Genomic DNA, 23,587 nt, shown 5'->3' on the forward strand with positions numbered 1-23,587 from the left:
CCTCCCAGCGCCGCTCCAGACGTCGGAGCGGCGAGGCTCGGCCCACTACCCATGATCCCTCTGCCGCACTGCTCTGCTTAGGTACTTCTTCAGGGGTGCAGATCCCCCGTCCTGTACAGGCGCCGAGCGGGAACTACTTTCTTAAAATGTATAAAATAGATTCTTAAGTTCTTTCGTTCTCTTCCCGTGAGAGTGGTGAAGCCCAGTTCGACTCGGCCCCGTCATTGGAACCAACCGACCGGGCGCTTGTCATCGACATTCTGGTCGTTTGGCTCGTACACTCCGATCTCCGCCGTGAGGTATGACCGCGATAGTGGTGAGCAAGTGCACGGGGACTGAAAAGAGCTTTTGAGCTTAACTTCGGTGGAGAGCATTCTACTTTCTTTCTCGTTCCACGCCTGATGCTCAGTCCATGCATGAAAGCTTATTTCCTGTGGAGATCCAACGGCAGCCGCCATGAGTGTGGAAGATCTCCACGATGCAGAAGGAAACTTTTCCCAGCACGCTCATCCAACGGGCGTGGCCACCGAGGGGTTTCTTCTTCTTCTTTCTTTCCGGGTACCATCTCTGCCAATCTGTCCTCCGTCGCTCCCCCGAGTTGCTTTTATCCCCACGAAACTGGAGAATCAAAATGTTCTCCTTCCCCCGGGGGGAAAAAATAATAAAGATACGACACTTGGTCCCGGATAACAAAAAGAGATCCCCCCAATGCCATGGGGACCATTCCCTGGAGTCGGGAACAACAACAAAAATTCTCCGGGGGGGAGATGGCTGGCCCCTCCTGTCTTCAATGGCATTTCAACCAAGTGATAGCACTGAGGGTGTGAGTGAGTGTGTGTGTGTGTGTGTGCGTTCATGACGCAAGTGTTTTTTTTGTGTCTCTCGGTGACACCGGCGTAAATATTATGCACATTTGCGCGTTAACCAGCACATGAAGGGTGTGTGTGTGTGTGCCTGTGAGTCGGCTGTGGGCAGCTGCCCCGTGTCCACAGAGGTGAGGTAGTGCCTGACACCACGTGGGGCAGTCGCGCGGCCCCCAGCCGGAGGGGGGTGTAATCCACTTTTTGAGGTAAATGGTAGCCTTCTTGACGTTTGCCTGCTCTCAGTGACGCCCGTGTATTTTTTTTTTTTTAAGAAAAGAAAAGAAAGGCGAATGCGTATGGAAGCCTGGGAGGGCCACACTGAGCAGAGTCCGTGAGGAGAGGACTCTGTACAGACCCTGCAGGTTCGGGCTGTATATCGACACCGCCGCGCAGTGCATACAGTAAAATGAGGCATTCGCGTTACTCTGAGGTGATGTGTGTTTATGTGTGTGTGTGTGTGTGTGTGTGAGAGAACGACAGAGAGAGAGAAAACGTGTGTGTGTGTGTGTGTGTGTGTGTGAGAGAAAGAGTGTGTAAGATGAGCTCTGCCGTCTGGCTGCGTGCAGGAGATTTATTCTGACTCCCGCTCGGACTTTACAGTTCAGCTGTTAAATCTTGTTTCTTCTCTCTATCTCTGCTCCTCTCGTCCCCTTCCAAGTGTCTCTCCCTTTCTCCCCCCATCCCCCCGCCATATTGATTTCTTACTCCCTGGAGAGAGAGGAGAGCTGAATTGTCATTAACAAGACGGTGGCAGCACGGGCAATGACGAGTCAGCTCATGTACGTGTGTGTGTGTGTGTGTGTGTGTCACAGGAGCCGGTCCAATGACAAAAAACAAGGTAGATATGGAGCCATGTTCTGCACATTTTCAACACAATTTCATAAAAAGTGGAGTAGCCTTGTATAAATATAGCACCGGTTTTCACTGGGTTCTAAGTACGAAGCCCCAAAAGAACACAAGCAGCTGTGAGTAAACGGCTCAGATTGAGTGGAGGAGTTGACAAGAGAGCGAGTCGGGTCGCTCCGCCGCAGCCTTTTGCAATGTTCTCCGACGTGCTGCGTTCGCTGCCCTCCCCCCTGTCCACACTTTCTGAATTACTGCCTGAACACGTATTCAGAAATAATACTGAGAGGTGCTGGCCAGTGTGGAAGCTGGAAACATGGGCTCCAGAAAAGGTGTGTAAATATGTGGCCTTAAAAAAAAAGAGAACCAGAAGGGTCGGGGGGGCGATGGACCCCTGACAATTGCGCTGCTCTGAAGAACTGAGGTGGAACAGGCTGTGTGTGTGTGTGTGTGTGTGTCTTGGCAAATGGCTACAACTCTTACTCGATAAGACATCATGCTCAGTCAGAAGGGCCCCCCCCCGCGCCGGGGTAAGTCAAAGGAGGAGAAAGAGGCGGAGGAGACGGTGTTTCTCCGTCTGCTCCGCTCTCCCGTTGCTGGTGTGTTGTTTCTGCCGTCGGTTCCAGTCGCTTCGTCCTGTAAAATTGCGATGTCGAGAGAAAAATAGAGAGAGAGGGCTCCCTCCATCCCCCCCCCCCTCCCACCCTCTATTCCCCTCCCCCACAAAAAAAGAGAAAAGATGGCCCTTCCCATCTCCGGCTTCTTCGTCCTCGTGCCCTCCCCAAAAAAAAGGCGGCGGCCCAGTGTCACACCTCCTGGTCCTCGAAGACCTCGAGGAAGAGCGGCGGGAAGAGTTCGTTGGGACACTCCACCTTCATGTGCAGGAAGCGGCTGGCGTGGCACGCCCCGATCATCCGCAGGTCGGTCACCTTCATCAGCAGCTTGGGCCAGAAGTGAGGAATGTTGTGCTTGCGGTAGTTGATGTAGTGCTCGAACGCCAGCAGGTAGATCTCCTGGCACTTCTCGATCCGGTCCATGGAGGTCAGGCCCGAACGGTCTGGTGACGGGGGGGGGGGGGGGGAAGAGAGAGGAACAGTCAGTGCGTTTACATGATGGTATAATTCGAATCTTGCTTTAGTTGGACTATGCAAAGACGCAAAGTCCAGTTCCTAATCCAATTCACCGTTACATGGCGCGATAGTCGAATTATCAACCGGATCGGATCGAGTTATCCAGGGGTGTTAATCGGATCGTAGTCGGACCGCACATAGTCGAACAAAGGTGTTTACATGAAACGGATAATTCGATTTCAGTCCGACTAAGCCAGTTATTCGAATGCATGTAAACACGGTCAATGAGTGCATGATAAACAATAAACTGTGTTGGCTTGGTCGCATTTAAAAAGGCGAATTAGGCAATAAACGAGTGTGTCTGTTGAACTCTTCATGATGAAGAGCCTGAAGGCACCGCAATGAATAATTAGAGCAACTTATCCCTGCACATTTCTAAGAGAAAAAAACGAAAATCATCATTGCAACAGACATTAAAATAATATAACTAGAACGGGCACTCGGTAGAGCGCATACCTTCACATATCACAAGATTGGACATTAAATTATGAACATGTTGGCATTAGTTGCATGCCAATTGGATATAAATTGACCGCGCTATGGTAAAAAGAAGATTTTGACCTTTTCATGACCTTGACCATGACCTTTGAACCGATCAATCCCAAAATCTAATCAAATGGTCCCCGGATAATAACCAATCATCCCACCAAATTTCATGCGATTCCGTTTAATACTTTTTGACTTACGCGAATAACACACACGCACGCACACAAATACACGTCGATCAAAACCTTTTTCAATGCGAAGGTAATTAAGACAGTTTTGATCACTACGTGTCATTTTAACAACACAAATCCCACACTCAAACAGCAACTACACTAGCGTCATCAGTTACAATTTTCTTAAAGAGATTTAGGCTGAAAGTCGTCAGAAAGAGCTCGCCGACTCCTTTCAGCTTTCCGTTCCTCAGTCAGCAAACATCGGACACAATTTTTATCACCGAGAGCTAATTATCGGAGGATGTTTTATTTCCCCGGTGCCGACTTTATGGAGGGAATAAGAATTACAGATGTGTCGGAGGGCGTGACGATCAAACCACTTCACCTTCATGCACACATGGCGGAACTAATATTACACACACCCGCTTTCTGATTTGAACCATACCATTTCAAAACTGAGCAATTTATGTGAAGAATCTAAATAAGTAAAAGTCTCATGTTAGGAGTGTCTGCAACGAGCAAACCGGGAGGGAAAAAGTGCTTTTTAATCACATTTAGGATGGAATTTAAAGTCCATTCAACACCGTATGTGGACTTTAATCTTGAAGCCATAATTACATTCTGACCCACGATGTACACAGTGTAATGAATATGGACCGTCATGGAATTGTGTCTCCGAGGGGCACGGGAGACGGAAAAATTAACATTTACATTAAACCGAACTCGCCCTGCGTGCAGTCGTGCAGCGGCGTGGGATTTTTTGTTGTTGTTGTAGAAAGAGGAAGTCAAGGGGAATGTGCAATGTCAACAACAACAACCTGAGCTCATGAGCAGCACGGCCTGCAGCAGCGCCACCTCCGTGTCGTCCAGGTGGAACTGCGCCAGGCTCTTGCCCAGGTCGAAGATGGCGTCCGACACCACGCCCAGCCCGCCGTTCTTCAGCTGCTCGCGCTTCACGGCCATCTCGCCGCTCAGCGTCAGCGTTTCGCTCTCGGGGTCGTAGCGCATGGCGGCTCGCAGAGACATGATCTCCATGCAGCAGCCCTTCAGCAGGATGATCTGGTCTTCACAGGGTAGCTGGAGGGGGAGGGAGGGAGGGAGGGAGGGAGGTTTTAATGCTGGATTATTAAAACACATTTCTCCGTGGATCGGTGTTCACGAGGACACAGAGAATATGGTCTTTGTGGTTGTTTCTTTTATTTTACAGTTGTTGAATCAACAAGTTATGGAACAACGGGAATGGAGGAGGGTCTGGATGGTTATTTATTTCTAGCTTTTTTTTTTGTGCGGCACTTTTCAACAGCTGTGTTCGACATGAATGTTTAAACGTTACACTTAACCCTTGTGTTGCCTTAGGGTCATTTTGACCCGAATCAATATTACACCCTCCCCCCGCTTTAGGATTAATTTGACCCCATTCAATGTTTAATGTCGGTGTTCTTTCGGTAGTCAACAAACAAACATAAAGTGCCTCACACTTAAACTTGGAAAACAATATTAATTCTAATAATTTTCTGGAGGTTTTAATTGCTGGCGTCAAATTGAACCCAAAGGGTAAAATATGTTAGTAAATATAAAGGTAACAGGAGGGTGAAACATTGAATCGGGTCAAAATGACCCAAAGGCAACACAAGGGTTAAATAAAAAATAGAAACCAAAGTGTGTTCCAATTTTGTTTTTAACAGACTTTTGGTTTCCTAAATCATCAGTTGTAAAATATGACGGGTTATTGAGTCGTTTTTTCATGAGATGTTTAGAAAAAGACAAAAGATACATTTTGAGTAGAGTAGATGACCCCCCCCCCCCCACACCCCTCTAAAAGATATAGGGCACACAGGCATAATTAATTTACAAAGAAAAGCCCAAAAAAAGACATGGCCTAAATTATAACAGAACAAACACACACAGACACACAGACACACACACACACACACAGACACACACGCATGTATTTCTGGATATCCTCACACATTCACACGCTGAACGCCATCTTGGTGGAAGTCTGAAGCATCATCACGCACGCTGCAGGCGGAGGGAGGAGTCAGAGGAGGAGCCGGGGGGGCTCAGAATTGTTTTTCCACTGATGAACACACATTATGACTAATACATCCTGATTTACATAGATATTACAATCTCTGGGTAGAGACCCATTTAATTAAATCTACTGCTGAACTCAACTCTCACCTTCAGGCAGCTTGTTTTTATATTTCGCTGCTCTGGACTGACGGGCGGATTGTTTGGCTTGATCTGTCTGGTGGATGTACAGGACTGTCTCAGAAAATTAGAATATTGTGATAAAGTTCTTTATTTTCTGTAATGCAATTAAAAAAACAAAAATGTCATGCATTCTGGATTCATTACAAATCAACTGAAATATTGCAAGCCTTTTATTCTTTTAATATTGCTGATTATGGCTTACAGCTTAAGAAAACTCTAAAATCCTATCTCATAAAATTCTAATATTTCCTCAGACCAAGTAAAAAAAAAGATTTATAACAGCTGAGTGTTTGTCAAGGCTCAGGAAACCCTTGCAGGTGTTTCGAGTTAATTAGACAATTCAAGTGATTTGTTTAATACCCTACTAGTATACTTTCATGATATTCTAATATTTAGAGATAGGATATTTGAGTTTTCTTAAGCTGTAAGCCATAATCAGCAATAAATCAGAATAAAAGGCTTGCAATATTTCAGTTGATTTGTAATGAATCCAGAATGCATGACATTTTTGTTTTTTTAATTGCATTACAGAAAATAAAGAACTTCATCACAATATTCTAATTTTCTGAGACAGTCCTGTATACCTGGAGGGCACGCCTCATTTATTTATTTGTTTCCGTGCGTTCTTATCTCTAATTCACTGCAGTGACACGAACAGGTACATATAATATAATATATTTTATTGTGAATGAACGATAACGTGATAAACGTGACTGATTATGGGCTTCGGGGTCTGAAATACTCAAACTGCGTCCTTATCCGCCGCCATTTGATTGCTTCATCTCTAAAACGAACAGAACGCACAGGGGAGGAATTAAGTCGCGCTCGCGCTCGCCTTTGAACAGCAGCATCCAGAATAATATTAATTATAATAATAACATTTATATAACAACGGAACAATCTGAATGAATTCAGCGTTTTTAAATATGCCACAAAAAAAAAGGAAAATAAAGTGACGAGCGCCCTGAGATTCATGTTCTCAGAAACAACTTTTCATCTCAGACTCTTTCTCTCACACACAGACACACACGCACAGATAATTATCCAATCTAAGGTCTCATTACACGAGCAGAAACAAAAACACATGATTACATGTTGCTAATCAACAAAGGCTTCTGGGTAGGTTTTTTTTACAAGCCAGGCGTAACGTTCAAAGACCCACACGTTCACCTGTGCTTTTGCCCGTTTGCATTCAGAAGGAGACCTGAACTATCCGCCACTCACCTCGGAGAACATGGGCAGTTTTTTGGCAAAGTCGACGACGCGGGTGATGGCAGGAGTGATGATCTTGGTGAACTCGCTGAAGGCCTTCAGGTCCACCTTGTCGCCGTCTGACGTCGGGGTGACCGGGGACTGGCCGATCTTCTCTGGCTACGGCGGGGAAACAAAACGAAGGCCGATTAGAGCGCGGTCGGAAAAAAAGAAAACTACCTGAGACACGAAAGTAAAAGAGCCACTAGACTCGTTTTTATTCTTGTAAACAAATCCAGTGAAAGACCAAAATGGTCATATTAATACATATTGTGTGAGTATTGAAGCCTGACATCTCATCTTCCTCTGAGCCTCAGAGCGCCATTAAAAACACATGAATGAGCAGCACTGTTGTTCCTTCATCACCATGAACACACACACACACACACACACACACACACACACACACACACACACACACACACACACACTTTGACCACATATACTTACTAGAGCACCAAATGTGGATTCATCTACCGCTGAAAATAGTCCCCATCAACTGCCCTAATTTCTCCTCTTTGAATTGAAGATGTTTAAAGTAGTGCTGTGAAAAATAACGCGTTAACTCAGTTAATTCAATTACAGGTTTAACTAGTTATATTTTTTTAACGCATTTAACTCATGCGCAGAATGAGCTTCCAATCTGTCTGTTGTTGGTCGTCGGGACGAAAAAAAAGTCACTTGCAAAATGAGCTTCCAATACACCACTTCAATCTGAACTCTGTCCGCTCTCATGCAGACGGTCTGTTCATCGGTAATGATCCTTCCGCAGGTTCACTTACGGAAACCTTGTTACGACGTTTACTTCCTGAAGATCAGGGGTCTCAACACGTCGATCGCGACCTGCCAGTCGATCGCGGCGTAGTGTTGGTAGATCGCATGACATTAAAAAGATTGGCCCGCCCCCTGACATGTTCTCTATAGCACGTCTTTGTTCTTTTATTAAACTAAACGTCTGTTGTTGATCGTATCTCCACAGCAGCATGTCATCTCTGTCTCTTCGCGTTGCGTTAACACTTATCGATCTCCGTCTGGCGCGACACAGAGCTCCGCTTGGCGCATCACCACCGAGCAAAAAAAAAGTCACTTGTCAATCTGTCCACCTTTAGATTGTATCATGGTGGAGTTAATGGTTGACAAACAAGAGAAAAATGTTCTGTTTAACCCTCCTGTTACCTTTACATTTACGAACATATTTTACCCTCGAGGTCAATTTGACCCCAGCAATTAAAACCTCCAGAAAATTATTAGAATTAATATTGCTTCCCAAGTTTAAGTGTGAGGTACTTTATGTTTGTTTGTTGACTACCTAAATAGCCCTTTAAATAAATAAAAAAGTTGATATTTCTGATATGTTTGACACAGTGAAAAACAGCCTGGGGTCAAATTGACCCCAAAGAACACCGACATTAAACATTGAATGGGGTCAAATTGACCCGAAAGGTAACAGGAGGGTTAAACATTCTGTTTAGGATGAAGATGTATTAATGTTCCATATGGAAGAAAACTGCTAAATAACTGCTGAGTTGCAGCACCATTGTATAGAAGAATGTATAAATGTATATATCCGTCTTTTGTCATAAATCTCTATGTTCTCACAAAATATACCGAGAATATCGGTAATATGTGATTAATCCACAAAAACCTGTGATTAATCCGATTAAAAATTTTAATCGTTTCACAGCCCTAGTTTAAAGTGCTTCCTGAGATTAATTGATCTATCTTATAAAAATTATTTTACAGATGTCTTCAGTGGAAACCAACGGGCTCGGGGGGGGCTTTGTGTCACAGACCGGGGAGGGAAGAAATAAAAGCAAAGTATTAATTTACAGCACACAAAACAAACAAAGTGTACAAAAAGGATCTTTTGACTTGGCTCTGGGTTATTTCGATGCCTTCGAGGTATCGATTACCGATATCCAACACTGGAGACATCTTTTTAGGCGTTGATGACATCACGGAGGAGGCGAGGAGCGCATGTGTGAGCCGAGGAAAGCGAAGGAAAGAACAAAGTGCAAAGGGCAAGAAGAAGAGGAGAGCGCTGCTCCTCGACCACAGAGTGCATTAGAGGAGCGTCAGCTGAGAGTACGGCTGTGTGTCTTAAATTAAAGAGCCCAGAAGATTAGAATAGGACTATATAGAAGGATCAATAATACAGCAGGGGGCACAACACCGTTTTTGTGTGGCCTTCCTACAAAGTGCTCACTTGCCTTTGGGAGACCAATTAAAATCAATTCCCAAGATAAGGAGGGCCGATTGTGCCCCGGGGGAGTGAATGAATGGAGACGCGTCACCCAGCAGATAAGCGCCCACTTAGAGGAGGACGGCCGTGAACGCGTGTGTTCACAGAGTTGATCGAGGATGCTGTTTTCACACCGCGCCGAATAACACGCTCAGAAAAAAAGTCCTTCTTTTTCGGGACCGGGTACGTAGGATTAACCATCAATCAGAATCCAGAGGGGGGCGGGACTTAAGCCAATGCTGTGTGGACGATGTAAACAAGTGTAGGAACAACTTTGACAGACCAAAACAAAAAGCGCTGCTTCCCCCCTGAGTGGAGGTCGGCGTGGGTCAGAGACAAAAAGCAGAGCGAGCAGCCGACGATGTCCAGAGCTGCTCGGACGCATCATGGCTCTGGTGTGATGTGCCGATATTGTTCCGCCTTCTTTCCAAGAGCAGTCTCATGGAGGAACTAGTTTCTTTCCACCGAACTAAATACAATGAGGTGGACCACCCCGGTCAATTGGTCCACAGATTCTGGATGTTTTACATTTTCTTTTTTATATATATATATATATATATTAAAAAATATATATATTCCACGCACCTCCATTGCATCGGTGTGGCTGCAAAGAATCTCAAAACCAGGCCCAAAAAATAAATAAATATATTCTGCCCTCGGAATGTGAGTGATTCCAATTACACCGATCTGTAAATGTGTGTGTAAAGGTCCTTCACGTCTTGCTTTCGGACTAATCCGATTTCCCCGCGGCTGTTGATGTAAGTTTATTGACCGCGTGGCCCGGGTGGGCGGCGTCCGGGGGAACAAACTCGGATGCCCACGCCAAAGAAGCGACGAGGGGATTATTTATGTCTTCGCCGCTGCACGGGGGGGGGGGGGGGGCTAAACATTGTGGGGAGGTATCGTAAAACTCAATGTGGCTTGAGCATTCCTCCAAGAGGCGCTTCTTCAGTCCCGAAGGGGGCTGCCGTTATTTGGACTGGCGTGAACCAACAGCGCACGCTGGGAACTGGCGACCGGGAGGAAACTTATTTTTCCTGCCATCTCATCAGTTACGACCTTCAACGGTTGACCTTTCGTCAGATGGTTGGTTTCAGGAGAGGAATGAGGATGTCCATCTGGCTCCGATGTGCTCTGAACTGATACCCGACGTCATTAATACAAGATAATTGTGTTAAGCGTTTTGTTTTACACCATTGAGCAGAGGGATTAACATATAGATGTGCTTTTGTTCCTGAGAGGGGATTTCAATGTACCGTCCAACACTAATGGCTATAAAAAAATAACCATGACTACTACTGGAGACGTGCACACAGCTGTTAATGAGAGAGAGACAGAGAGAGAGACACACAGAGATAGAAAGAGAGAGAGATAGAGAGACACACAGAGAGAGAGAGAGACAGAGAGAGAGACAGACTGAGAGTGAGAGAGAGAGACAGTGAGAGAGAGAGAGACAGAGACAGAGAGAGAGATGTTCTTGAGGATCTGGAGGCTCGGCCAAATATTAAAATGGGCGAGACACACGAGGTGTCAAAAGAATAATAAAACCGAAGAGCTCTTTAGTGTCGACGAAACGCCGTCTAAGTGCCCAAAACGAGGCGTGAAATCGTTGCTGATGAGCTGCATTCATTCGTGGCCAGCGAGCAGTTTAGATTTGACACTTCATGAGAAGAAAATCAAAGAGCCTGCAGGAACGAGCCAACCCGAAACACGTTCAGATATGAATGCAGAGCTGGAGAATATATATCGATGACGATGATGGTTACGATGAAGATGATGATGATGATGATAACACTAATAATCCACAACATCAATCCAACCGCGGGATGTGTTGACAGTACGTGTGGGGAATGTCTTCTTGCGTCCTTTCGGCACATCTCATAAATTCAATAGATGACATCACAGACGCATCGATACATCAAAGGCGAGGCGAGGACAAGGACGGACGCTCATCGTGCCGTCCTGAAGCCTTCTTCATTATCCCACCACCGAGGCCTGTGAGGGACGCAGTATGCCACAGGAGCATCGACTGTGGCGCTAATCTGTCTTTTAAATCCAGATTCTGAGGTTAATAAGAATTTGTTCCTCGACTCTAAATGCTCCAACGCACAGTGAGAAGTTTGGTAAACACAACAGCCCAGATTCTCCTCCTCCTCCTCCTCGTATAGCTTCCCACCACCTCAACCTTCGTTATCCCTATCGTCCCAACACCCGGCCACGTCCTTCTTGTTGCCTAGCAACTATCTTTGCGGCATCAACCTCTCCCCAGAATTACCCCCCCCCCCCCTCATTTTCTCACATCACCCCAGCGACAGTGAAACAGATCAAGTGGCATAGATTCAGAATATATATATATATATACATATATATATATATATTGACAACAATTGGTCCGTAAGCTCCGGTCCAACGCAGCTGTGAAGTTGTTGACGAGTGTTCTAAACCTTGTAAAGCGCCTCAGATGAAAACACGAGGTCGCTCGATGTTATCTGGGCTCTTGTGTAACGGGGGGGGGGGGGGGGGGGCAGCGGTACTGGATCGGGCTGGTCCAGGATCGATCCGGGCCCAGCGGGGAGTTGGTTAGAGAGAGAGAAACTCTGGACTGCCAACGTCTCGATGAGCGGGGAAAGTGAGGGTGGACGGGGAGAGAGGGAGCATGGACGTGAATACGCAGATGAGAGAGAGTCGAGGTGTGAATGAGAACTATGGAGGGAATTAGTTCTGGTTAAGAGCCCAGAATCCCCCCCCTAAAAAAAAAGAGGAGCGCCGGAGAGAACAGAGGAATAAAGGCAGAGAGACGGGAAACAGGCAGCGGGGAACTAGGCGATAAAGTCGTAAAAAGCTCCTCCGACAGCCTCGGCTCCGCTTTGAGAAACTAAACCTTCTCGTTTCTGAATTAGCGCGAGCATATAATCCACCGGGTCCCGTTGTTGGTTTTTTTGGCACAAAAGAAGCAAGCGGAGACAGTGTACAGTGAGGGATTACACCCCCCCCCGCCCCCACACACACACACACCCCGATTAAGGGGGTTTGTATTTCAAAAAAAGGTGGAGCTGTACTGGATCTAACTGATTCATTTTTCTCCACAAAGACTTCACAAAAAAAGTCCCTCACTTTAAATCTTTCCAGAGATGTTTCTCATGCGTTCATATCCGCATTAAGACGCGACTAAACTAAACTATTCAATTCAATTCAGTTTATTTTATATAGCCCAATATCACAAATTACAAATTATCCTCAGCGGGCTTTACAGTCTGTACACATACGACACCCCTGACCTTTGACCTCACATCGGATCAGGAAAAACTCCCAAGAAATATAAAAAAACCTTTCCCAGGAAAAAAAGCGAGAACCCTTCAGGAAAGCAACAAGGAGGATCCCTCTCCAGGATGGACAGAAGAATAGATGTCATGTGACCAGAAGGAACGAGAGAGGGTGAGTTCATGTTCCTGCCGGGTGCTTCAACATATCAATTGTGTTGATTTGAAGAAAAAAACAATTACCAGGAATTTACGCTTCTGTTTCCACTGCGCGCCCTGAGCGTTGGTGTGCCGGTGGGCCTCCGTCACCAGGTGGATCACCTCCCACTCGCTGTCGGTGGGCTCTGGACGGTTCTGGAGGGTTTTCACCATCTCCTCCTTCTTGCGTCGCTCCCTGTTCTCCTCGATCAGACGCCGCTTAGCCACCCGCTTCGAGTCGTCCAGCACCACTGGGAGGAGGAGGTGGTGGGGGCCGAGAGAGAGAGAGAGAGATAATTAGTTTGCGTGTTGCCTGAAGTCTGCATATACAGGACTGTCTCAGAAAATTAGAATATTGTGATAAAGTTCTTTATTTTCTGTAATGCAATTAAAAAAACAAAAATGTCATGCATTCTGGATTCATTACAAATCAACTGAAATATTGCAAGCCTTTTATTCTTTTAATATTGCTGATTATGGCTTACAGCTTAAGAAAACTCTAAAATCCTATCTCATAAAATTTTAATATTTCCTCAGACCAAGTAAAAAAAGATTTATAACAGCTGAGTGTTTGTCAAGGCTCAGGAAACCCTTGCAGGTGTTTCGAGTTAATTAGACAATTCAAGTGATTTGTTTAATACCCTACTAGTATACTTTTTCATGATATTCTAATATTTAGAGATAGGATATTTGAGTTTTCTTAAGCTGTAAGCCATAATCAGCAATATTAAAAGAATAAAAGGCTTGCAATATTTCAGTTGATTTGTAATGAATCCAGAATGCATGACATTTTTGTTTTTTGAATTGCATTACAGAAAATAAAGAACTTCATCACAATATTCTAATTTTCTGAGACAGTCCTGTATATATACAGGCATATCTATACATATATCTATATATGTATAGATATATGTATATATGTATGTATATATACATATATATATATATATAGGCACATCAGCACACACATTCGTCTACGTTGTCGCCACCTCTTCTTAAAAAAAGATTTTTTTATTTTTGAACCAGCGGCTCAACACACTCACGGTCCATGGCCATGCCCACGGCGATGCACTTCTTGAAGCGGCACAGCTGACACTGGTTGCGGGTGATCTTGTCGATGATGCAGCAGCCATCGTATTTACAGGAGTAGCTCGGGTGGAGGTTCTTTTGAATGGTCCGACGGAAGAAACCCTGTGAGGGGGAGACATGGAGAGAGAGAGAGAGAGAAAGAGAGAGACAGACTTTCAGTCTGCTTGTTTGCTCCAGTGTGACTGACAAACCCGCGCGGAGAGATTTTAATCACCGCCTCCTCTGTGCGATAACACCAATTCAGGGATCAAATCTTGAATCAAATCTGCTCTGCACCCACACTGAACACTCTAAACACACTGAACACTCTAAACACACTGAACACTCTAAACACACTGAACACTCGAAACACACTGAACACTAAACACACTGAACACTCTAAACACACTGAACACTCTAAACACACTGAACACTAAACACACTGAACACTCGAAACACACTGAACACTAAACACACTGAACACTCTCAACACACTGAACACTCTCAACACACTGAACATTCTAAACACACTGAACATTCTAAACACACTGAACACTAAACACACTGAACACTCTCAACACACTGAACACTAAACACACTGAACACTCTCAACACACTGAACACTCTCAACACACTGAACACTCTCAACACACTGAACATTCTAAACACACTGAACACTCTAAACACACTGAACATTCTAAACACACTGAACACTCTAAACACACTGAACACTCTAAACACACTGAACACTCTAAACACACTGAACACTCTAAACACACTGAACATTCTAAACACACTGAACACTCTAAACACACTGAACATTCTAAACACACTGAACACTCTAAACACACTGAACACTCTAAACACACTGAACACTCTAAACACACTGAACACTCTAAACACACTGAACACTCTAAACACACTGAACATTCTAAACACACTGAACACTCTAAACACACTGAACACTCTAAACACACTGAACACTCTAAACACACTAAACACACTGAACACTAAACACACTGAACACTCTAAACACACTGAACACTCTAAACACACTGTGTGTGTGTACCTTGCAGCCCTCGCAGGTAATGCAGCGGTAGTGGTAACCTGTGGCCTTGTCACCACACACCACACATGGCTCATCCTTTTCGAGGTAGCTGGGGATGTACCCTGAGAGGGAGAGGGGCAAAGATAACGTTAAGACAATATTACAATATATATATATATGTATGTGTGGAGAAACGCGACACTATCCATCTCCCCCAAGCCGTGAGCCTCACGAGGTGATGAAAAACAACACTCTCTCGTCGAAGTGTGGTTCTATTGATTTTCTTGGCCCATGAGAAGCTACTACTGAGACCCCGAGAGGGAGGTGATGAAAAAATAATAATCTGGTGATACAATGTTAGTCTTACTTAAAGTTTTCTCTCCTTTCCTGACTCCTCCTGTCTTTCTTTTACAGTGAAAACAATACAAAATAAAGATTACTTTTCTATCTGTGAGAACGCTTTGGCAGATGATTAATCTTTAGCTTTTCTTTTTTTTTCTCCAGGTGAGTTTTCATTTCCCCAAAAGGAACATTGTGCAAGTTATGTAAATTGAAAGTCGCCTGGAAGAAAACTTGCTTTTAGGAATATTTAAAACGTTGCGTCATGGTGCATTTCAGCCTCTTGTGGCCAAAAGGAGTATTACAATAACAAACGCAACTTTTTAAGGAGGCTATATATATATATATTACTCTTATAAAGATTAACCTTCTTAAATCATAAACACAGGCAAGAAAACAATTCAGATCAGACATTAGACCTTTACTTTGTGTACTTCGAGTGAGAAAGCAGTGCAATGGCCATTTGATTGACAGTTGGTGGTGGTAAAGAGCCAAAAAATGCGAAGAAGACGCGGACGTAAACAATGGCCGAAAGATAAGACCTTAAGGAATGCACATGTTTGTGATCAACTCTGAACGTAAACAACGCTTTTGTTTGTTGACCAAAAAAAACAACTTAACAGGCACCTTCAAATTATTATATTATCATTATGTTTTCATTTATTTTTTCAGTAAGTCTTCCCCATTGTCATGGTAACATAAAAGGTATGTATGTAATAATAATAATGAAGTATGTCATAAAATGCTATTTTTTTTAATGGAATTAATCCTCTTCAATCCCAAATATAAACATAATCAATGAGGTCACAACATGACAGATTAGGTCTATAAATGGGTTTAAACTAACTAGGTAATGTAAAGGCCATAATAAACATGTATTATTTGGATTGTTCTCTCTCTCTCTGCACTGGAGATCAGGACTGTTTGTTCTTTTTCCATGCTCTGCCTACAGTGAGAGGGGGGGGGGGAGCACAGACACAGGAAACAGCCGATCTCCAGTCATTTACTGTGATATACGGTGGAGAGACGGAGGGGGGAGGAGTCACAACGTAATACAGAAACATGTGTGTGTGTGAGTCTGAACACACACACACACAGTTGCTCTGTGTGTGTGTGTGTGTGTGTTTTGCATGACATATATGCGAGGCGTGGTAAGAGCTGTGACTGGCAGTGTTTAAAGGAGGAGGGGGAGGAGGGCAAGAAGAGAATGCTGGGTAAGAAAAAAAAGGAGGCAGAAGTGAAATATATATATATATATATTTATATATACATATACATTTATATGTAGATATAGATATACATTTATATGTATATATACTGTACATACATAAACATACATATATAATTGAAAAGCTCTTGAACTCTTTCCATCCAAAACACAGTTAAGATGGAAAGAGAAAGCCTCACACACACACACACACACACGGACCAGTGTCAGCTCCAGTGTGTTGCGGGGCGAGCAGCCAGCCGGCTGAGGTCTGAGGACTATGTTTGGAAGCCAAGTCCAAAATCAATACTGTGGCTAGCAACCCCGCCTATGACGGCCTCTGCAAAATCTCCCATCGACAAAAAAACACACACAAAAACACACACAAAAACACACCAAAAAACAAAACAAACACACAACAGTTTTTGCCGCTGCGGCCCGAGTCAAGTTAAATACGTTGTGCCCCACAGGTTTCTGCCATTGTGTTTCAATCAAAGCCCCCCCCCCCCCCCCCCGAGGTCTTACATGACAACAGTACAGTGAGGTGACATCTGAGACTGTAAACACACACAGGGAGCTGGAAACAACAGCTGTTAAACAGAATCTGCTGCCGCCTTCATCGGCCCTTCACTGACCGGCACTCGACGAGCATATTTTTTTTTTTTTTAAACATCCATCTGTTACCATAAAACGAGTTCAATTACAGAATTAACACATGACTGAAAATGGACTCCAGCTGTATCACGTCAGTTTTCCTCTTAGAATGCCTTCATTCTCTTTTTGAAGGAGCAGAAGTGCAGCCGGTAACGCCGCCGCGTCACAAGTTTATCAACCGGCAGGAAAACATCTTCACTCTGACGTCTTTAATTCAAACTGCTGGTTTCCGTCTGAACAAGCCAAAGGGATTCAATGCACAGTTCCCCGAGACGGTATTAATGTGCAAATGAAGTAGAAAATACCAACGTTTGGCATGCTTCTTTCATAAATTAACTAATTAAATAGCAGATAAATTCATGCTTAAAGCTGAATTCATCGATGTTTGCCACTAGGGGGCAGCAGAACAAGTCGGAGCCGATAAACTTGTTTGTTTACAGTTAGCTAATAAGTTGCCTATTTGCACACCCAGAGACTTTCTTCAGGGACTATATTAGATATTAGTCATTTGCTGCTATATTAATGCTATGGGTGTCGTGAGTCGCCTCTTTAAAGACGCAAAAAGTCAAAGTTTTTAAATATGTCTCAACTGATTCATTCACTTATCATGATTCAGTCGTCTCAGAGTAAACTGGATTTTTTTGCATTCACTTTAATAATCTGTGACATGATTTGAGCTTTCTTTCTTTCTCTGTGCCCGTCGGAGCGTCCGAGGGTCCGCTCCCCCTCAGGGGGGAAGCGCTGATATCATTCACACTGTTTGAAATGCGATCTCACACAAGCAGACACACTGTCGTACTTTCCCGGTGGAAGTGGACAACAGCGGATTAAAATAAAGACGATGGTATACAAATCCACGCAGAGAGGGAGACAACGAGCATGCCGGGAGGGGAAACATGCGGGGAGGCCCCGGGGCTCTAGGGAGATGTGTTCTTACGTGGGTGTTCCTCCCTCCCACCCTACAGCCATCACCACCACTCTCTCTTACCTTCTTTACTCGCTTCTTTCAGCTCGAGGGATTTAGAGCTGTCACTCAGACAACGTGCTGCGTCCAACGAGAAAGCAGACAAAGCACAAGGCTTTCGTTTAGTTGATGACACACGGCGAGAAGTTTTAACAGGTTCAAAGGTGACCGATCGAAAGCGTAATGCACGCACTGTGGTGAGACTGACAGCGGCAAATAAACCTTTACTGAAAATAATTAAAAAGTGCATCAAAATATTGGCTGAACGAAATATAGTTATATCGCGTTTCTAAGGACACTTCCTTCACACTTCAGGTACGAAAGCGAAGGTTTGTTTCCTATATGCCACCTCAGAGGCCCCCCTCCCCCCCATCCCCCCTCTGGCGGTTACTCACCAGTCATACTCTTCAAGGAACATTGGCTGTTCTTCCTCTTCCTTTTCGGGCCATTGAGCCACCTGGAAGAGAAAAACAGAGACAAATAGAGAAAAAGAGATAAGACACACATGTTAAAATGCATGTAAATAGACCCACCGACCGCCGGCGGGTTTGATATCATCATTGGATGATCTCATTTCTGACGGTCCTTGAAGGGAGCATTCGAAACAAAGAAGTGAGACAGAAACTCCTCTGGTTGTTTAGAAGTCTATATAATGACTCTACTTCTCTCTTGATTTATTCCCTCAGTAAACATTGTAAACATGAGTTTATGTCTAAATCTCGAGTTTCAAGTCTTCTTCAATACAGCTTGAAGTTTATTAGTTGGAATGTTTCAGCAGTCCAACTATTGTTCTTCAAATCTTTAAGAAACTTCTTCTTCTTCTATTTCTTCCGTACGTATTTTGGACCCTTTCTCCTCCATCATATATTAAGCTACAGAAACTGTTCAAATATTAAAATATTCAGCATGATTAATATGACTTTTCATATTTCTAACTCTTCAACTGTTCATATTATAATATTGTATGGTTATTCATTTGAATGGGATCACAATGGAGAAAGTCTTCAATTTTAAAAGCTTCTAAGATCTTCATACTTTCAGCTAAATCATTTATTTTTTTAAATGTTGAAATAACCTTCAACTTTTACTGTATATTTTCAAATTTTGTTTATCTTTCCACATTATCAAATGATTAATATTTTTATGGAATACATAATGAATGGTTTCCTATGGAGCAAAGCTTCAAATCCGCTTAAACTTTTTCAACTTTAAAAGCTTACAATGTTGGCATACGTTTAGCTACAGACAACACTGTACGTTTAAAATGTTGAGAAAATCGTGAGCTATAATTTATAATTCAGCTTTTTTTCATAGCTCTTATAGTTATGTAACTGTCCCCGTTTTAGTTTTGTGTGTTTTTCAGCTCGTCTTGCAGTTTTCAATGAGTGTGTGTGGGGAACCTTAGAGCTGTGAAGTCGTCACTAAAGTGCAGTGCAACTTCAGAATCTGGAATTTAAAAAAATATATATTGTCACTATGGCCGCAATTCTTACTCTTTAGGGATTATTTTCTGGTAAAGTAGTAGGGAATCTTGTGCTTGTCGTAGACATGTGACTATGGAATCCAACAGTTTCCCAGATCTTTCTAGAGAAGAATTAACGAGGGAGCAAGTCCACAGTTTGCCCCATAGAGCACCATTACATCTTTCCCTCCAAAAAGATTTCTCACAGACAATCGTACCTGATTTCTAAATCGCCGCTAGAGACACATGTCTTACCCGACAGTCCCACCATTCACACTATCTGTTCATCAAGTCATCCTTCCTCTCAAAAAATATTGGCGTAAGAAATGGAGCTATGGTTATCTGACTTTTTGAGATAGTTTGATAGGAGTTCCGGAGCGTTAACTCCATGGTAATTCTAACAACTGTCTTCCCTTTGAAGAGATCACTATGGCAACGTTTGATGTTTGCAGCACACAGGTGTTCTCATTAGAGCAGTTTAACACAACCAAAGACACAGATTCTCATTTATGATATATAGTGGGGTCCGAGCTGTGGAGGAGGGATAGAAAAGGAAGGCATGCAAGGAAGGAGGCATGGAAGGAAGGAAGGTAGGAAGGAACCAAGGCAATGAGGCAAGGAAGGAAGTAAGGAAAGGAGGCAAGGGAGGAATGAAAGGTAGGAAGGAAGGAGGCATGGAGGCAAGGAAGGAAAGGAGTTAGGAAAGGGAGGAAAGGAGGGAAGGAAGGTAGGTAGGAAAGGAAGGAAAGGATGGAAGGGAGGAAGGAAGCTAGGGAAGGAAAGGAGGAAAGGAAGGTAGGAAAGGAGGCAAGAAAGGAAAGGAAGGTAGAAATGGAATCCAGGCAAGGAGGGAAGGAAGGACACCCTCACCCCGCACTCTCTCTATGCCACACCCCATGCTCTCGCTATGTCTCTTTATGTATTTATCTCTTTTTATCGTGTCTGAATGTTCCCCCTCTCTCATTTCTTGGATTGTGTTTCATATCTTTGAATATGTAGATGATAAAGTTTTGCTTATCTTTTCCAGTTATACATTTCCACTCAATATCTCTGTGCTTCAACACTTTCCCTTTTTGATGTGTTAAGCTGTTCTAAGCTATTTTCAGCCTATTTCAGCTGTTGGCAGCTATGTCCAGCTATTTTCTTTTATATTTCAGCTATTTTCAGACATTAAAAAAAAATATTTCAGCTTCAAGCTTTCAGATGTTAGCATTCAAACGCTTTTTCAGCAGGAAATGCATTTTCTAGTTCATTAAATTATGGTCCATTTATAGCCAAAAAGACTACAAGGAAGGGGAAGCTTTAAGGGCGGGGCTACAAGGTGATTGACAGGTTGCTACCGCAGTGCTGTCCGGTCTTTTTAAACATGATGGCGACGATGAACCAGAGTCTTCAACAAACAACAAACCAAAGGGTGACGCCATGATGATTACGTCCACTTCTAAGACCCGGTCCGCGGGGTGCACATGGAAAACTAACACAACACCAGAACAAACAAAAAGTGCACGAGCTTCACAAGCACGTGCACTCACACACACACACACACACACACACACACACACACACACACACACGCACGCACGCCAACGACCGCACTGACACATGTGAAAGGCATGTACAGCCCAGATGGGAACTGGCTGCTCTGATGGGAACTATGAAAGTGAAGAGACGAAGGAGGGGAGAGACTCAAAAGTAGCGGGGGAGAAGCATTTCTGAGAAGAGAGAGCGAGAGAGTCGGTGAGTCGGTGAGTGCTTGGTCCCAGGAGTCCAGCTCTCTGCTCGCAGACACTCGGTGTAGCCTGCAGCTCTCCTGACACACCGGGGCCCTTTAACCCCGGCTCCAGGAGAGCCAGCGCGGCTCCATTAGCAGCAGAAACAAAGTCGAGCTCCGCTCTGTCCAGAAGCCGCCGCCTGTCGGCTACCTCGGCTTTGAGGAGATGTTGCACTCAGAGACAATGTTTATTCACCGTCAGGAGAAACGAGTTCTCCGCCGGAGTCGAGGTTAGAAGAAACGCCTTCTGTTTCTGAATCAAAGGGCTGAGGATCGAGAGGGTTCAGATTATGAGAAAAATAATAATAATAATACATACAATTTCTATAGCGCTTTTCATAGTACTCAAAGACGCTTGAAAAATATCTCACGACGGCTCGATATCTGAATGCTATAAGGTAGTGACGACAAGTGTACGCTACATCATTTAATTAAACTAATATCTTTATTTTAAATGTCTATTAGCAGTCGTGTGACATGGATAATTCAGTAAATTATATATTAAAGTGTGGAAATAAAAAACTATTTATAAAATATCTCTCCATATTGCTTCCATAGTGCTGTCTGCTGTCACAACATGTATTATGCACAAAGAGGTAATTACGCCTGGTGTGTGTGGCTGGATAATTAATCCACGGCATCTCTGGAAAGAATCAGAATGCACTCACACAGCTCTGAGTCGCTCTTTCACTTCCGCTGCACTTTGCATTCTGGGATAACACACATCCTGCACGCCGACACGTCTGATTACATTCTAATTGGTCACTTCACACTACGTACCGAGGAACTTGGGAGACGGTGGCGTAAAAAAACGAGTCACTCTAGCGCAAAAAACAAATTTTTTATTTCTACGATTTTTTATTTTCATGAAGCGATTTGATTGCAGAGTGACTCCGTTTGGTGAAAACTGACGTAACAGGAAATGGGACCACGGCGTTAGCTAACGATCTCTTCCTCTTCCTCTTCCTTCTGAATTCCGGCAAACTAAAGATGCAAAGGAGGCGCTGAACGCGATGTGTCGTTGCTTCCGGACGGCTCTCAACTTGGCGACGGCTGAGCCGGCAGCTCCAGGGCTAACGGTGTTTACCTGAGGAGGGGGGGGGGGGGATACGCTGCACTAAAAGGCACGACCCCGTGTGTGTAGCACCTCGATATCAACGCCGACGCTTTGGGTCTTTGCAAACGTAAATGCCGGCGAGTGGGATCCGATGTCACGCTCCTCTCACACGGCAGCACGTTTTCTGTTTTTTCTTCCTTTTCTAGCTCACGCTAGCAAACCGTCTCTCTTGGAGACACGACGACACGATTGCCTGTTTAAGTTCAGGAACGGCTGCTCGGAGCAGCGTTTGGTTCTCGGTTATTGTTCCCGCTGCCGCTCTCACAGCACTTCCGATGGCTTAACGGGCAGTAAATTAAACTCTCAAGCAGGTGAGATGAAGCCTGATTGTCCTGATTGGAGCACTTTGTTAGAAACCCCTCGAAAAGACGGGATACCGTGATCCTGCCGGGGTGAGATTTAAGTGTGTGTGTGTGTGTGTGTGTGTGGGGGGACGGGACGAATGGCAGCTGACATGACGGCCGTCTCTTCCTGGGAACAGCGCTTGCCGGCGTACAACAACAACAACAACGCCGCCGAGGTGCATATTTCCCGACGTAAAGCGGTGAGGAATCAGAGCGCCGTTGTTCTTTCCCCAAAGTGAAAAGGTCGGCGGAAAATAAATTTAGATAAACAAAGAATGAAAAGCTGCCGCGGAGGCTTCAGAAGACGAGGCGGGGCTCCCGCTGACTGACACTCACAGGTAAACATTCCCTCTCTCTGCCAATCGGCTGACACAGCGACACGCATCACGCTGACAGCGATGTGACAGTTTGGGCCCCTCCCCCTCCCCCAAGCAACACAACAGCCACACGGCTTGGCACGGCGGGGAGGTAATGTAATGACGAGATAATTACACAAATCACGGCCCTTTAGAATAAAGCTCCGGCACTCACCCTCTTTCGAGATCACTCCCACGAATGGCACTAATAAATAAAATATTAGCAGTGTGGCGGCGAACAAAAGAAAAGAGCTTAGCCTCAGAAGTGCTTTCCACCGCTCCAAGAGCTCTCGGGGGAAAGACTTAAGAGACGCGAGCTGCCAAGTGGCCCGACCGGCTCGTGAGGAGGAAAACGCCGGCGATGAGCGTCTCGCCAAACACGACGGCGGGAAGCACGAGACACACGCGGGACATCCCACTGGGCGCTCATCGTGACAGGAGTTGGACTGGAGGTGAACACGCAGCCGGTGAACACGCAGCCGGTGGACACGCGTGTGGCCCTTCAGCCTCATGCGTCCTTCAATCCTGATCTTTTGATGGAATGTGAGTTTTCTGTTTCTGCAGGTTAGGGCCAGACGCCCTGCCGCGCGGCAC

General features: G+C 44.6%; 1 protein-coding gene across 1 annotated transcript in view; it reads right to left on the reverse strand.

The window, feature by feature from the left end:
• Window positions 1-2,471: 2,471 nt before the first annotated feature.
• The window catches only part of LOC130203176 (thyroid hormone receptor alpha-like), a 30,958-nt gene continuing 9,842 nt past the window's right edge, over window positions 2,472-23,587 (reverse strand). Inside the window, exons 2-9 of the mRNA XM_056429100.1 lie at window positions 18,339-18,400; window positions 17,968-18,024; window positions 14,801-14,901; window positions 13,707-13,854; window positions 12,709-12,914; window positions 6,937-7,083; window positions 4,314-4,572; window positions 2,472-2,763 (exon numbers count right to left, since the gene is read on the reverse strand). Coding sequence (XP_056285075.1) covers window positions 2,513-2,763; window positions 4,314-4,572; window positions 6,937-7,083; window positions 12,709-12,914; window positions 13,707-13,854; window positions 14,801-14,901; window positions 17,968-18,024; window positions 18,339-18,400 — 1,231 coding nt within the window. The 3' untranslated portion in view covers window positions 2,472-2,512. The remainder of the gene's footprint in view (window positions 2,764-4,313; window positions 4,573-6,936; window positions 7,084-12,708; window positions 12,915-13,706; window positions 13,855-14,800; window positions 14,902-17,967; window positions 18,025-18,338; window positions 18,401-23,587) is intronic.

The sequence above is a fragment of the Pseudoliparis swirei genome, chromosome 13 (genome assembly GCF_029220125.1).
Source record: "Pseudoliparis swirei isolate HS2019 ecotype Mariana Trench chromosome 13, NWPU_hadal_v1, whole genome shotgun sequence".
Taxonomy (NCBI): Eukaryota; Metazoa; Chordata; class Actinopteri; order Perciformes; family Liparidae; genus Pseudoliparis; species Pseudoliparis swirei.